At 36.4% G+C, this 17,283-nt stretch overlaps 1 protein-coding gene across 1 annotated transcript in view; it reads left to right on the top strand.

The window, feature by feature from the left end:
- The window catches only part of LOC135785270 (uncharacterized), a 35,968-nt gene extending 18,960 nt beyond the window's left edge, over window positions 1-17,008 (top strand). The window contains exons 15-28 of the mRNA XM_073813176.1: window positions 1,470-1,523; window positions 5,357-5,401; window positions 8,043-8,096; window positions 8,873-8,926; window positions 9,276-9,329; window positions 9,464-9,535; window positions 10,858-10,893; window positions 11,621-11,665; window positions 12,877-12,909; window positions 14,484-14,630; window positions 14,867-14,921; window positions 15,556-15,750; window positions 15,838-15,915; window positions 16,721-17,008. Coding sequence (XP_073669277.1) covers window positions 1,470-1,523; window positions 5,357-5,401; window positions 8,043-8,096; window positions 8,873-8,926; window positions 9,276-9,329; window positions 9,464-9,535; window positions 10,858-10,893; window positions 11,621-11,665; window positions 12,877-12,909; window positions 14,484-14,630; window positions 14,867-14,921; window positions 15,556-15,750; window positions 15,838-15,915; window positions 16,721-16,911 — 1,113 coding nt within the window. The 3' untranslated portion in view covers window positions 16,912-17,008. The remainder of the gene's footprint in view (window positions 1-1,469; window positions 1,524-5,356; window positions 5,402-8,042; window positions 8,097-8,872; window positions 8,927-9,275; window positions 9,330-9,463; window positions 9,536-10,857; window positions 10,894-11,620; window positions 11,666-12,876; window positions 12,910-14,483; window positions 14,631-14,866; window positions 14,922-15,555; window positions 15,751-15,837; window positions 15,916-16,720) is intronic.
- The last annotated feature ends 275 nt before the right edge of the window (window positions 17,009-17,283 follow it).

The raw sequence follows: 17,283 nt of genomic DNA, 5'->3' as shown, positions 1-17,283 counted from the left end.
ATTTGTAAAAAAAGTGGAGAAGGCGGTTATTTTCTAAAATTTGAGAAAATCCTCCACTACACCTTTAAGTTAAACAATTTCAACTTATTTTTCTATTTTTAACTCAAAATCAAGTCAAATCTTAACTCTTTCACCGCCAGCGTTTTTTAAAAAAGTTGCCAGCCAGCGCCAGCGTTTTTCATGATTTTCACCAAAGTTTAATGCCTTCCAGAAAATGTTCTTCTTTAAATATATAAACATACAATACACCAAATGAAAGAACAGATCCTCTGCTTTCAAACAAAAAAAAAAACCGTTTCATCCTACCTTCAGTGGTTCTTTTGCAATCAGCTTTTGATTATGGGTAGGTTTCTGCAAAAACACCACATTTTGAGCAAAAAGCAAAGATAATTCCATTTTTGTGACGGACTTTTCATAGAGATCCCATTCAGAGCGATCTTTAAAACAGACACGGACATGCAGCCGCTTGTCATAGGGCAATACTTCTGGGTTTAAAAAGTACCTGGTGGATAATAGCGGTTTTGCAGAAAGACGGAAAATCTCGTCATTGGCGGGGAAGCGTTTTCTCTTAATTGACGAGATATCTCGTCAATGGCGGGGAAAGAGTTAAAAAGGTAGGTTGAACTGACTTGCATACTGTAATTAAGGGGCGGTTTTCCAGACAGGGCTTAGGCCTAGACTAACTTTTTGGTGAAGTGTTGTCTTTGCCGAAAACAACTTGCCATGACACATCTTAACTCATTACCCCCCGGCCATTTTTTTTAAGTTGCCTGTCAGCATTTTTTGTGATTTTTACAAAAGTTTCACAAAATGCCTTCCAGGAAAATTTTCTTCTTTAAATATATAAACATACAAATATATCAAATGAAAGAACGGACCCTCTGCTTTCAAACAATTTAAATTCATTTTTAGACAGAACCGAGAATAACACAAGCTCATTTTCATGCAAGGTTAATTTTATGTTATATTATCATTTTTCATAAATATTTATAGTTTCTCTAATGGTTCCCACAAAAACAACAACAAAAACATGATTTCTGCCTCTAATGATTTACGAATTGGAATGAGATACTGAAGTGCATATTTGTAAAACGTGTCTGGATTAGTTTTAATAATGTACAAAGTCAAATTACAATAAAAATGTGTTGTGCATTGCGTAAATTCTTTTATTATTATGAAATAATCTACTTTTGGGAACATAGATTGTTTCATTTACTAATTTGCTGGCTTTTTTGCTTTTCTTTATGTGTCCAGTGAGACCAAGCACTCAAAACAACTCAAAGCCACTTATTTTCCATATACTTGTCTGTACGGTGAAATATATACTTCTTGTTTCAAACCCCTCATGCTTTGCATTTTTATTTCTTTTAAAGTATGTTATGAAGGCACTTTTAAAAGCAATGCAGAGTTTCTCAACTTTAAACAGTCTGAAAATAATGATCAACTTATTTCTTGTTTATCTAATTCAGGGAGAAAAAGGAAATGTTGGATTGCCAGGTACAGATGGACCACAAGGAGTGCCAGTGAGTCAATTTTATCTTTTATATTCTATTTGTTTGAAATGTTTAAAGGGACACTCCACAATGCTCATTTTCCAGCTCCCCTAGAGTTAAACATTTGATTTTTGCTGTTCTGGAATCAATTCAGCCGATCTCTGGGTCTGGCGTTACCACTTTTAGCATAGCTGCAAAAATAAACATGGAGTTTCGATATTTTCCCCATTAAAAAATCTTCTGTAGTTACATTGTGTACTAAAACCGATGAAAAATTAAAAGTTGCATTTTTCTATGCAGATATGGCTAGGAACCATACTCTCATTCTGGCGTAATAATCAAGAACTTTGCTGCCTTAACATGGCTGCAGGCCCAATGATATTACGCAGCGCTGGAAAATAGTCCTCTTCGTAACTTTCAATCGCAGAGAACTATTATCGTCTGCTGAGAATATATATATTTTTTTAAAGTGGAGTGTCCCTTTAACAATAAAAAAATGTATTAAGAAACTATTAAGCTTGGGCATCTCAAACAACAGTTTATTATCCATTTTTCTCTAAACAAACATGCTTCACCCTTGGGATCATACTGAAAAGTGTCAAAACAAAAAAAAGAGAAATAAGGAAGTATATTCTTTAAATAAGAGTGTGTGTCACTGCCACTTCAAATAAAGTCCTGCACCAACCACACAATGTTTAAAAATCTACAGGCAGGATGAAACAGCACACTCGACACGACCAGACTTTCAAAGATCATTAAAGTAAAGCCAGCATGTCGATATGAAGAACATCTTACATTCCAATCACCTTTACCATACTGCCATTTAAATTTATGTCAAAACATCCTGTACTGCTGGCAAAATAATATATAATTTTTTGTTATATCAATATGGGGGCATTTTTTTGCGATATGTTTTGACGAGCTTCGCATTATGCGCCCTCGCGTGTAACTGCTAATTACACTCTATCTAAAATCTCAATGTCGGAGAATCTATAATCAGTTAGCATTTCTACTGTAGCTTTCTTTAGTACTTTTATATAAAGAAATATACAGAAATGACAGAAAAACTGATTTTCTGTTTGGTTTAGATGCATTAAGGCAGTTAAGATTGTGTAATTACATTTTAACATACAATATGCATATCAAATTAACATCAATCAAAAGCAGCAGTGTTGTTATAGAAAATGGCAGCAAAACACAACAATATACAAGCTTGGTTTTCTTGTTGATGTTACCCACATACTTACAATAATAAACCACTGTATGCCTTGCCAGTTAAAATGAAAAACTGCTCCCCTTCAGTGCCTCAAGCATATATGATATCAAAGTTTTTTTGCTAAAGATGGTAAGTTGACAAGTGCTAAATGTGGCATTCGGCCATTTTGCATCATGTCAGGTCGTGACTTGTCATGGTAGACCATAAAGTAATACACTAAAACACAAGTTCACCCCCGCAAACAACAACAACAACAAAACTCTAACCATTTACATACTTTTATGTCAGTCCAAACCAATCTTCACTTGCACTTTTTCCATGGACCCCAAAAATGATTTTGAAGTAGGGGAGAGCAGGGTAAGTTGTCACTGGGGTAAGTTGTCACACTGTTCATAACTCCAACATTAGAGGCACTCTCTCAAAAATTAAATAGCCACTTTATGTGATGATATATTTTCCACATATGGTACATTTTTGTAGCTCCAGATATCCTGCTTTCGTCAAACGCTCTGATTTTGTACAAAGCTCATCGATCTGAAAAGCTCTGTGTCCCTGATTGGCCAGCTAATCTTTACGTTGTGATTGGCCTGAATACCTCTGACATCGGCCGTAAATGTGACGCTCTTGTTTGAAAGATTCACTCACAATGCAATGCTGACAGGAGTTAACTAACAGGCTGTGAGTCCAAAGCGGGATGAATTATGATAATGACCGGCGTCTCCGCGTCAACAGAAACAGGAAGTAAACAACAATCCGTGTTTTTGTTGTAGTCCAAGAAAAGAGATTTACATTTGGAAATGATAACTCGCATTTACTTTGGGGGTTTTACCTTTTGCATATTGTTAACATGAACTAATACACACTTACACACCAAAGGAAATGTAAAACCGTGAATTTTTTGCTCTTAAAGTCACACTTAAACATGTTAGCATCTTAATGAAAAATGCTAACACTGCTAATCATGCCAACAGCACGCTGAAAACTGCATGTTAGCACAAAACATGCTAACATCATTTTAAATAGCATTATATTTGAATATGCTATTAACATCAGAGAAGCTTAAATAATCACAACGAGCAAACGTATTTATTTTTCTACGTATCTATTTTTCATTATGAACGTATGACAAAACGACAAACACAATCTTAAGTTTTATAAAAGCAGCCCATGACTCATTATATTCTGAAACATTTTATGACTAAAATTATTGTTATGCTACGTTAGGATTTTCTGCGAACTGTTCTTTTATTGAGGAATGTATATCTACATGACAACATGACGTTGAATTATTAATTTCTATTTTTAAAAGTTGATAACTATTCTTCGCAGATAATGAGCAGGTTCGACTAAATCCCTATGTCGGCAATCAGCATATTTAGACAATATTGCACAGTACTTGAAAGCTCGACTGTGATTTGCTAATAAGTCATTTCCTGCCACTAATCCTTCAGTTTTAAAGTGGCAAATTGATGCTTGCCTCATTTTCCTCATCAGGTTTGACATCTTTCATCTTTTATGTAATTACATTTAAACTTTTACATTTCTGCAGTGTTACCTCTCAAATTAAATCCCTTCAAAGACATTTTCTTGCTTTTTGATGTAACTCAGCCTTACTAAAAGAAGAGCCTTCAATCGAAAAAGAATCGATGGGGGTCTCTCACTGCCAAATTATTCATTAAATTATCCTCCACGCATTTGCTTGTGTCTCAGCAAGCTGCTGTAGGTGCTTTATTAACCTGTGAATAGAGATTTTCACACGAGTCCACGTGTATCCGGTTCGCTGTTTCTCAGAAAGGAAGCCGCTAGAGCACATTGACTTTTACAGTAATATGGGCAAACAGCAGCAGGTGTTGAAATGATTAGTGTGTTGCAGAGCGGCCTCGATGCGGGACCCTCTTCTACAAATGGCCTCTGAAACGATTAGACTTTGCACCCATGCGTAGATGTATTTTGGTTACACACTGTAGCATTTCTTTAGGTCCTCATCAGGGTATTAGGCTTGGTGTGGGAAGTTATTATTCAATTTGTGGCAGGAAGGAATGGGGCGTTAGGTTCTTATATTTCGTTGTGAAAAGAAATAGTGGTAGCAGTAATCTGTTAATATTTTTTTTTCCATTTTCAGGATCAAAATGGACACAATAACAGATCAACATAAAAGATTAACAACGAACATGATCTTCAATCTGATTTTAAATAACACATTTAAGCCCAGTTTCTCCACTCTTTACTCTTAAAAGTTTCCTGTAGCATTACAGTATATGAGGTGCATCACTGCCACTTAATAAACCCTCAGAGGTAGCAGATGTGTGGAGGAAGTTCTTAATGGATCTCAATTAAAGTCATTTAGTAGACTAGAAAAACAGACAGCGAAAATGTGTGAATGTCAGAAAGTCAATTGTGTCTAGTTCTTGGCAGGCTACAGTTTGAGGAGCTATAGCTTTGCCAAAGCATAGGATTAATTGAGTGGCATTTGGGTAATGGTGTAATAACAGTAATTGGAGAAGAAGAACATGATAAATGATGGCATTTTAATGCGGCCATGAACCTCACTTTGTGTACAGAATACAGCACAAGGTCATTAACTCCACTTGTCTTGTCAGTCAAAGCATACGTGAACCATGCCGATGACGTATATTGTCTTCTCCAGGGTATCCGTGGGCTTCCTGGTGAGGCGGGGCCAAGCGGACCACAGGTATGAACTCTCACACATTGTGGGTAACATGTATATGTTGTTCATGAGTTTAACCAGAATAACAGAGACTTGGGATATACTAAACAGAGTACACTTTGCAAGTGAATTGCATTTACATTGATGCATTTGGCAGGAGCTTTTATTTGCAGCGGCTTACAGTGCAGTCGTGCTAAATTTTTAATCAATATGTTATTAGCTTGCACAATGCTCTATAAATTTGGATGTTGGTGGGTAAACCTGTTTTAGGACAATTATCATAATATGAGACAAATCCCAGCTAACGTCTCATAATCTAAATTTAATATTAGTCAATATTAAAGGAAAACACCACAGTTTTTCAATATTTTAATATGTTTGTACCTCAAATTAGACAAATTAGTACATCTTTTTTCAATGCGTGCACTTAATCTTTGCACAGCGCATTGTGAATGTGTTAGCATTTAGCCTAGCCCCATTCATTCCTTAGGATCCAAACAGGAATGAATACTTGAAGAACCAAAAACTCCCTATTTAAAGACTGTTACATGAGTAGTTACACGAGTAAGTATGGTGGTGCAAAATACAACTTTTTTTGGAGCCATAGGAATGAATGGGGCTAGGCTAAATGCTAACACATTCAAGAAGTGCTGTACAAAGATTAAAAGTGCGCGCATTGATAAAAGATAGGTATGTATAATCCATCTAAGTTGAGTTAAGAACATAGTAAAATATTGACAAACTGTGGTGTTTTCCTTTAATCCTCATATTATGTTCCGGGTCAATTTGACCCGTTTTGATTTTTAAGCTGTCGGATAAACCAGTAAACCTGTGATTTTATTCTTTAAATTTTGTGACTTTTTCTCTTTTATGGCCATTAACATGCATGCAAAGTTTGGACATGCTGATATGTGTTCAAGTGTACCAAAATAATTTTGTGACGATTTTGAGGTTCGCGGGTCAATTTGACCCGCATTTTGTTTTGTTCCAAAGCAACTGTATAGACCTAAATTAAATATATATTTTTATATAAAGTGTTTGTTGCTATATTGGTGTTTTACTATCCTGAAATGGGGGTAAAAATGCTTCTCCTAACTCTTTTTTAGTACTGAAAAAGACTTTTACAGACACAGATGGTAAAAGTGAGCTATCATTTCTATTTACAATGTATATGAAATACTACTTAAGTTACCGTTTTCTTCCAGACATTTTGTCACTTTTTCTCATTTAGGGCCATGCAAAGTTAGGATTAGGGCTGCACGATTCAAGCTAAAATGTGAATCCCGATTTTTTCCATGGGAATTGAGATCCCGATTCTCTCACCCGATTCTCTTTATTTTAACAAAAACATTTATTATGCACTTAACTAAAAAATGTGCTACAGGACTTTCAGTTATAATAACGTTTCTTAAAAGTCTCTTTTTCATATTTTAGACCCCTTAAAATTTAGAATAATTTAAAATTTGTTAGCTGTTAAATTGCACCTGTGCTTTTTGAACTATCAAACTGGCCAACCTTAAAACTTTAAAAACACTAACGTTAAACCTTTAAAAGACTAAAAGATCAACATTTTGAGGCATCAGAGAGAAACGCAGACATGTAACAATGTTCCCCTCGTGCGAAAAACCCTTTCTAATGGGGAATGCAAAGAGGCCGTTTCTCAATGTGAAGGCTGCAGCCTCTCTGGAGGTCGCATTTCTAAACTGCGCATCATAAAGACTGTCTAATTTCAGAATATTAACAATTAACGTTATAAAGATGACTAATATTTTTAGTTAATAATAAATTGTTGAAGTATGTTAATGACTTGCGAATGTAATGCTCCGTTAACTCAAATGAACCAGGCTTGATGACGTATACAGCCTGCATGCGACCTCCTGAGGTTGCAGCCTTCCGATTTAGAAACGTCCGCAGCCTGAGGTAAATAATTTCCTTGCCTTTTTTCGAAACCAATGTTGTTGCATCTTCACTTTCTCCGTCGCCACCAGGATTTTCCACAGTGACACTCGTTTATCCTCTCTTTTTTGTGAAAATTGCCGCTCCAGATCCACCAAGTAAACGACTGTGTTTAGGTCTGCCGCCTTGTTATACGTCACGCGAGTGACAGCGGAACGCCGCAAATGAGATGAGAGAGAGGAGAGAAACGATCGGGTCTGATTGGTGAATGAATAGGGTTTGGTTTTACCCTGTATGAGTGTGTGTTAGCAAGTTTGACTGCTATTCTTGGGTTGTTGTAATGTAAATACGTGAACACTTGAACGCAGAAACTGAATACAGGGAAATACTGTAAATGCAAGTGAATCGCCGTCATTTAAAATGAAGATCGCCTATATGTATGAATGGAGATCGTGATTCTTTTTCGATTAATCGTGCAGCCCTAGTTAGGATACAGTGATGTGTTTTATACAGTATATATATTGAAAGTCTATGAAGTATATTCATATTCTTAAAAAGGTAGCCTAACTAATTAAACAATCACTTATAATTTATATGAAATTAGCAATCAGATAAATACAAAAAACACCACAAAGTTAAACAACAAGCAACCCTATAACTAATCTACAAAGGTAAGAGACATAAAGCTGTGGCTACACACATTGTATCTTTAATCATAACACAATGCATTACACTGATTTTATCGATCTTATCTCTTGTGGGGGTTTAGGGGCTAAGAGGACCACACGGCCTTAAAGGTTCACCTGGACCAAAAGGATCTTCAGTGAGTAAACGTTTCTCTGGGACACTTCAAGCTTACCTTTCTACCTCCTTATTGTGTCAACTGACCCAGTAAAATTGGATACTTCAGAGAAATTGGATTGAAACGTATCCAGGGCAGCTGTAGAGCCGCTCATCAGATCTGCAGCTATGGAGTGAGAAAAGAAAAAGGGCAATTTGGACAGAGGTCAAAAGTTAACCAGTGATCAGTGCAGAAACTGTGTAACAGAGCAGTGGGGGTAAACAATGTTAGGCTGACCTCTGTTGGTGAGAAACAAATATTTGGCTGGCGTTTGTCTGGAAGCTATTTCACAGGATGTGTTGCTGCCACCTGGTGGTGTATTAGATATTGAGAGTCACAGAGAGGAAGAAATGGCACTTTTGAAAATGTTTAAAATGACAACCCAAAGAAAAAAATTAAGTATCCACATTTACTTAAGTCTTGTTGAATAAGTTATTAATTTATATTTTTTTCCAACTTAGCACATAAAACAAATGCAACAGTTACATCTAATAGTTGATGTGAAGACTGTTGATGTTCCCCATTCAACAACAATAACCTCCAGAAATTTACAATAAGAAACACAAAAAGAAAAGTGTTGTACTGTAAGTGATCCTTTGGAGTGCATAGATAGTGAAGTGACCCCCATTTATTTTTCATATCTCCACTGGTTGTGATGAAACTCTATTTGTAGTCCACAGAGGAGGCCATGTTATCAGTTTTCGCTACTTCACTCAGATGTTATTTAATTCTGCATCCTTTCTTCTTAAATCCTTTAGGGCACGCCAGGACCCATAGGGCCCCCCGGAGCTGATGGACCTGTCGGCCCCAAGGTTGGTTTGATTCAAACATCACCTTTAGCAATTATGCTAATACGTTGACCAGATTCTGTTGGGAATAGCCTGGCCGAGATTGCATTTTCTCTTTTCCTGGAATTCTGCTCTTATCAAATGGATTATGAAAGCACCCTTAAGAAACCATTTCGGCCCAGCTTGCTGGATTTGTAATAGCTTATAGTTTTTTCTTTAAGGTTTCAATGTTTAAAGTGAGTAATAGTCTTTTATAAGTGCCTGGAAACTAATGGGTGCCTCTGGTTGAGTTAAAATAGAGAAATATGATGTGGTCTATTCTTTTATGCATGCATGTGCCTTTAAATTCACACACTTATCTGTCTGTGCTCAGGGTTGTGCAGGTGATAAAGGAGGTATGGGTATTCCTGGTGCTCCAGGTCAAAAGGTAATAGCTTAGTTTTACGGTTCTTTTCATTTGGTTTATTTGACAGTTTTTACACAATTGTCGACTAATATCCTACATAAATGTTATTAGGATAATGATGAGATACATTTTTAGAGGTATTCTGACTCTTACAGGGTGACCAGGGTGAATCAGGGTTTCCAGGACTTCAAGGTGCTATGGGCCTTCCTGGATTTAAAGGACACAAGGTAATTCTGATGAATGAAAACATAACAAGCTTAGTAAGTTAACTAATTTTTTTTTAAGTTGCCTGCCAGCATTTTTTTGTGATTTTCAGAAAATGCTTTCCAGGAAAAAAAATCTAAAAATATATAAACATACAAATATATCAAATTAAATGAAACAGACTCTCTGCTTTCAAAAAAACAATAAACAAATAAACAAAATGGGGAAAAATTTTTCATCTTATCTATATATTTTTTATCTGCTTATAAACTTTTAAATATAGATATTTTTCTTTAAAATATATTTTTAGCCAAAAGCTGAAATAATTGCATTTTTGTGAAGAAATTTTGTAAGAGATCAGATTCAGAACGATTATTAAAACATACATAGTGTTTAAAATGAGTAAATCTAATGGATAATCGCGGTATTGCATATTGAATTAAAAATCTTCAGAAACACATTTTTTATGCAAATGTTTATATATTTTTTTTAATAATTGACTAGATAACTAGCAATGGCGGGGAAAGAGTTAAAGATGGGGTGCATGATCTCTGAAAGCCAATGCTGACATTTGCAATCACCTTAACAAACACACCCCTACTCCAATAGAATCTGGACCTTCTTTTGATAGACCCGCCACACACATTCACAACCCAGGCAATGATGTCGGTTAGTAGACACGCCCCTTACTGCTGATTGGCTACAAGTGTGTTTTGGTACTTGGCCCAACTCCCTTATCCAAAGTGTTTTTCAAAAATCATGCACCCCGCCTTTAACCAACTGACTTAAAGCCAAAATTCAGATATATTGCTAACAATGCCAAGGCCATTAATTCAAAGAGAACACACCATCTTAAAAACACGTTTAAGGCTTCCTTGAATTTTTAGATAAAAGCATCTGATGAATAAATTCATGTATATTTAGCATCTGTTTGGTCATATTGGACTTCATAATCTGGAGAGGTACATCATTCCCAAATGAAAAAATCCAGTTTTATGATGGTAGCTGTGATCTGAAACATAGTCTGGATTTTAACTAGGAAAGTTTTAGTTTAATTAAAACCACACATGTGATAGATTTCAGTCTATAAAAATACAGTATAATTTTTCGGTGGTGTTGCATAAGTCAAATATCTTGGCAGAAAGCTGTAAGATCAAAAGTAAGGTGTTATCTATGATATTGTTCCTGTGAATATAAATATACATAATCCCAGGTTTATTCAGGAGGGATGTTTTTTATTAATATGTCTGAGTATGTTTGGTAATATCTGCTTGCGTGAAAAATATCTAAAAAATATCACTGAGGAGTAAGGGTGAGTTGATGTTTATGTGTTTTATTTTTTCAGGGAGAGAGAGGAGAAGCTGGTTCCAAGGGCATTCAGGTAAAATCCTGCATTTCCTTCAGTGCTTTTTATGATCTCTTTAATGTTTAAAACTGTTCAGAGATATATATACTGTAAAAATGATTCATTAAAGGTTTCGATTTGACTTCAACTCAAATTCAAATCTATCTCAGATCTCAAATCTAAGACATTTACCTTCTTGAAGATGTGGGACAAAACTTTACAGTTTAAGATAAAATAACATTTCTTAATACTATATATTTGCTTTAACAACAATATGCTTCCAACGCATCAAAAGCACATTGTTTGGGCCATCACCTTGATACAGCAACTCAAACTAGATGAAGTAAAACCAGTAAAAGAGGCATTTTGCAACATCAAGCCTGTGCAAATTTACACAGAGCAATAATTTCAATAAAGCACAGATGCATGCAAGATTGTGTCCTCTTTAAATGGCCCCTAAGACTGAAACAACATACAAAACAAAGCTTAAACAATGTCTGCTATTAGCTAATAGCTTCAGTAAACATAACATGTTTGTATAGCGAGACAGCGATGCCTATAAGCACTTTAATAACTGAATATTAATGATATTAAGTTTTGCTTTGTTTGAACTACACGGCCAGCTGCTACTGCTATGATTTGTGTACTTTATCGTGACAATCTCTGTTCAGTTATACGCTCAGTTATATGCCAAAGCCTCCTGTTGATATTGAATGCTAATGATAACATTTGACACCCTAGCTAACACAAACCACCTTTGCAGGGTCAGAAAGGCAACAGTGGGTTACCTGCAGCACCTGGTCCTTCAGTAAGTGCACATACACCTAACATCCATTAGGGGGCTCTTGTTATGGCACTGCCCTCAAAGATGTCACATTGATAATTATGCCCATTAATTTTTTTGCTGCATATTTTACTGATGAACCAGTAAGATATGTGGATACCAAGTACTCTCAGAACTTTTCTTAACCCATGAAAATGTATTTTAATACACACACCAAAAAAATGATTCATTTTATTTACTCAAATTTTTTAAGGTAAGTGGTTGCAATCAATTTAATTAAGCTATATTTGAACAAAAGTTTTTTATTTTATTTTACTTTACAAATTATTTTGTTTAAATGTAGCTTAAATAAATTGATTGCAACCACTTACCTTAAAAATTTAGTAAATTGAATGAATAATTTTTTTTTCAGTGTATTTACATTGATAGCATCGAGAGTTCAAAAATATTCAACTTTGAGTGAAAATCTCCACTCGTCAATGTCAGTTCTCACATGGCCGTCCAATTACAGTGGAGGATGGGCGGGACATTGCCACATCAACCAACCGGCTCACAGCTGAAGTATCACAGCTACCAGACCGCTCGGCTGAAAAAAGTTTAAAAGCCGCGTTTAAAAGTTTTGGTGTGTCCAGCCCCTAAAGGTGGGGATGTGGTCCTAATTTCTTGGAATTATTGCTAAGCACATAATCAGAAAAATCTGACTCACAGACATTGACTAACAAAACGTCTGTAGCTCTTTCATCACTCGCAAACTTACCAAATACCATGTGTAGTTTTCATGGGCAGTGGCTTACAATTTTGAAAATGCTAAAGTTATTTACCTAACAAAGTTAAATAGCCACACCATCCTAAAAGAGGTAGCTATAGCTATAGTAATAATATCAAACAACTTTTAACTTTTAACAAAGTTCTGTGGGATAGTCACTTAATTTTTTGCTCATTTTTCCGTGGCATTTTCATGGTTCTCCACATTTTTCTGTGGCCCTACCACGAAGGTTTAGAATAATAAAAAACTTGAAAGTTAGACATCCATCACCATGTGATTAATGTCTTTAGAGCATTTGCAAACACATGCTTAAAAAAATCATTTTCAGGGTCTTCCTTTAGCCAGGGGGAGCATCAATTTGAAGTGAAATCATTGTCTTTCCCTCCTGTCACACACTGTGAATATTGTCTCTTCTCCCTAATATTGTCATAAAAGTTATTTCTGCTCTCTCTATTTCTTTCTAAACCAGGGCGAAGTTGGACCCAGAGGTAGCAAAGGAGAGGTTTGTAAAATTGCAGAGCTCCATCACATTTAAACCATTCCACCGTATTTTACACGAGAAACAAGATCGCCTCCGCCTGCTAAGGGAGTAACAGGGGACGACAGAGCGCTTGAAAGCCCTTTGAAGCATGGCCACAAAGCGTTTACATTTGACAACTTGACAGTTATACAAAGCTGGTTGCATGGAGTCAGACCCCAGGGGAAAACTGGATATTATTGTGTAAACTAGAGGACAGTCATTTTATGCATTTGTAAGACCTGACATATGCAAATAAACTGTTTACAGTACCTTTAAAATAACACAGAAAGAGAAAATTAACACACGTTTATTAAATTTTCCATGCAATATATTTACTATGCATATACACTCACCTAAAGGATTATTAGGAACACCATACTAATACTGTGTTTGACCCCCTTTCACCTTCAGAACTGCCTTAATTCTATGTGGCATTGATTCAACAAGGTGCTGTAAACATTCTTTAGAAATGTTGGCCCATATTGATAGGATAGCATCTTGCAGTTGTTAGAGATTTGTGGGATGCACATCCAGGGCACGAAGCTCCCGTTCCACCACATCCCAAAGATGCTCTATTGAGTTGAGATCTGGTGACTGTGGGGGCCATTTTAGTACAGTGAACTCATTGTCATGTTCAAGAAAACAATCTGAAATGATTCGAGCTTTGTGACATGGTGCATTATCCTGCTGGAAGTAGCCATCAGAGGATGGGTACATGGTGGTCATAAAGGGATGGACATGGTCAGAAACAATGCTCAGGTAGGCCGTGGCATTTAAACGATGCCCAATTGTCACTAAAGGGCCTAAAGTTAGCCAAGAAAACATCCCCTACACCATTGCATTAATGAGAAATTGAACAGGTGTTCCTAATAATCCTTTAGGTGAGTGTATATTATGCAATTGATTTCATGAAGTGTACATTTACAGTGCAATACAGTGTACATATTACAGCGACCCATCAAGTATTTAAAACGATACTCCAGCCAAATATCAAAGTTACCCCATGAACGCGTGGTGATCGGAAGCTAGTTATTTTAGTTTATAAAGTTTCAAATATAGATATTTTTCTTACACAATCACATTGATTACCCACAAAATAAAAAAGATATACCCCTTGAAGCCGTGTGGATTACTTCTGTGAACTTTTTGGACTTTAATGTCAGACGTTGTTCCCTGATTCCTGTTTTCTTCCATTACAAGCATGGAAAAGCAAGGACATTTAGTAAAATAACTCCAAATGTGTTTGTCTGAAAGATGATTGACATGTGTATATCGGATTGCTTAAGGGTGAGAACATTATAGGGTAATTTTTATATTTGACTGGAGAATCGTTTTAAGAAAGATAAATGTCATTGCATAAAAAAATTTGGTATAATGAAATAACGGATACATTGTAAAACATTTAATTGTTAATAGTATTTATAAATTTTCTATTGGTCTCTATTGTTGTCATGTAATGTAATGACTGAGTTCTGATAAACTGTAGTAGTTACATTAGAAAAGATCTACCTCACATACTGAAAACGATTCATCTCACAGATGTTTTTATCTATTAGAAAGGTATTCCAGGTGACCCTGGAGTCAAAGGTACAGATGGACAGAAGGGGGACATGGGGCACATTGGCATAATTGGCCCACGTGGGATTCCGGGTCAGGATGGATCAATGGGGCAACCTGGCATTCCAGGCAATCCAGGAAACCCTGTAAGTCCATCTATAAAATTTATCTTATTCTCATCATGTATTTTCTTTGACAACAAATAGCCAAATAATAAATACAAAATGTGGTGTGGGATGGGGCTAGAGTACAGGAACAGACTGCGTAATTTCGCCTAGACTTTCTTCTGCTATTACTGTATCTACAAAACCTTGTCTTTAAAAGCTAAATGCGTTCTTTTTGTACAGACACAATGTAATGAGTCACTCGATCTGTGTTCCAGGGTAAACCTCCATCTGACGAGTATTTGATGAAACTCTTTGGGGACGTTTTGAGAAGTAAGTACTGTATACGACCTTGTTTAGGGTCGATATTTGTGAATGGCCATGGCAGTTCCTCTTGGTCTATTTATAATATAACGTTGATATGACGTCAGATGTATTTTTATAAATTTAATTCATAAAGAACTAAGCTTGATATGAGACAACCAATTAAAGCTGTTATCGCTGATAAAACCCAAGTGGGCTATAAAGCTATTTTTAAGTACATTTGCTGAGCTTTCCTCCTTTTTTCAGTTTGCTTTGTATTAAAGGGGTCATATCATGCATTATTTTATCATTGTATTTTTCCCCTGTGGTCTACTTACAAGCTTTGCTTCAGAACTTAATAAGCTGCCTTACCGCCTGCATACACTACATCCTATCAATGAAACCACAATAGCAAAACCCAACATTTTTTGACCTGTTTGTAAAAAAAAAGATTGTTTCTACATAAGATTGGAAATGTTAAATCAAAATTTGATGCATCTAGCCTCATCATTGGATTATAAGACTTTAGCCTGGACAGACAGGGTCACTTGCCTCCAGAAACATACACAAACGTCTTAAAATCAGTGCATTTGAGGGCATCAATGCATTTTCAGTGCATTCTATGGCACCTTGGAGTGCCAAATAACCTCCAACTTTTTTCCAGATCAGCTGCTCGAGCTACTGCCGACAATGGTGCCACAGTTTTGTTACGATCCCCCTAAAACTGTTAAAGGACCTCCGGGACAGCCTGGAGCTCCAGGGCCTAAAGGTTCTTGTGGGCCTCCTGGTTATTCCGGCAGACCTGGCTCTCAGGGCTACCCTGGACCCTCGGGTATCCAAGGGCCCCCAGGACTCAAAGGTGACAAAGATGCAAGATAAGAGTTGTGCAAAGCATTGGACTTTGGCTTTGAATTTTAATTCAATACTGTGATTGGCATTCTTTTAGGAGATAGAGGTAATCCTGGATTTAAGGGCAGTAAAGGAGAGAGCAGGCCAGGACACCCAGGACCTCCAGGAGACACAGGTACAGAGCCATTATTATATAAGATAGCTGAGGCATCTGTTTTGCTTTCAGGAGCATGGGTGTTAAGAAGCTCATGAGCTACATGAGTTACATAAGGGACACGGGTTTGAGCCTAGGACATTCGGATTTTGTTTACCCTCCGTATTTCCAATAACTTTACTGTTTCTGTAGCTTAATTGGTAGAGCATAGCATTGCGTTAGCAGCTCAAAGCTTTACAGTGAACAAACATGCTAAAAAAATGTATACATTTGAAAATAAAATGAAAATGACAGATTTATAATATGCAGTATATTAAAAGATAACAATTTAAAAAAAAAAATATTTATTTATTTTACAAATCTGTATGGCAAAGATGGATATTCGGAATGTGATAAAATATGTTATGCTATTTTAAAAGGGGAAATATAATTAAAAACTTTATTTTTTCAATGTTTAAGTGCTATAATTTGGTCCCCAGTGCTTTTATCAACCTAGAAAATTTGAAAAAGATCAACCCAGTAACTCCCCCTGTGATGTCAGAATGGGATAATACTGCCCCTTAATCTGTTCTATCCAATCACAGCACTGCCATTTAGTGCAGAGATCAGCTCATTTGCATTTAAAACTACACACACAAAACTGCACATTTTCGCATACACCTAAAAAGTGGCGATTTCAACATCCTATAATAAATTATCTATATGATATTTTGAGCTAAAACTTCATATATCTACTCTGGGTACCCCAAATATTTTTTTGACATCTTAAAAAAGTCTTGTGAAATGTCCTCTTTAAGACTGTTTCATTTTCTTTTGACAACAACAGGGATACAGGGTCCTCGCGGTAGTGATGGCATTGGTGTTCCAGGTCCTACAGGAATACAGGGTAAATCCGGGATTCCAGGTGTTCCGGGGAAGCAAGGTCCCCCCGGGCCAGCCGGTGTGTGCGACATGTCCATCTGCTACCAAGCCTACCACCTCAGGAGAGAACACTACAGTAAAGGGCCTGATTTCTAACACACACACTCAAGAAACACATGGGCTTAGGTTGCAGGTCACCAGAAGCGTCACAGTAAATCCATCCAGGAATTGATTGACGTGCCTTGGGACTTTGTCTGCGCACTGACATGATGCAGTGTTATATTAGCAGTCTTCAGATAAAATGTTGGACATTATATTAACATTTCAAGAAGAGAAACTTTTAATAGAGTTTGCGTTAACAACATATGTTTGGGCAACAATTAGAATAGATGTAAAATATGAATGGAATGGATGGTAATATGCCATAAATGTCTCAGGAACATGCATATGTATCGGTATGACTTATTAATAATACCAAATAATTGCATTATGGGGACGGTTATCAGAGACAGCGCAAATTTATCATAG

This window comes from Paramisgurnus dabryanus, chromosome 22 (genome assembly GCF_030506205.2).
Source record: "Paramisgurnus dabryanus chromosome 22, PD_genome_1.1, whole genome shotgun sequence".
Taxonomy (NCBI): domain Eukaryota; kingdom Metazoa; phylum Chordata; class Actinopteri; order Cypriniformes; family Cobitidae; genus Paramisgurnus; species Paramisgurnus dabryanus.
The sequence above is the reverse complement of the archived record's forward strand: the minus strand, read 5'-3'. Positions and strand labels throughout refer to the sequence as shown.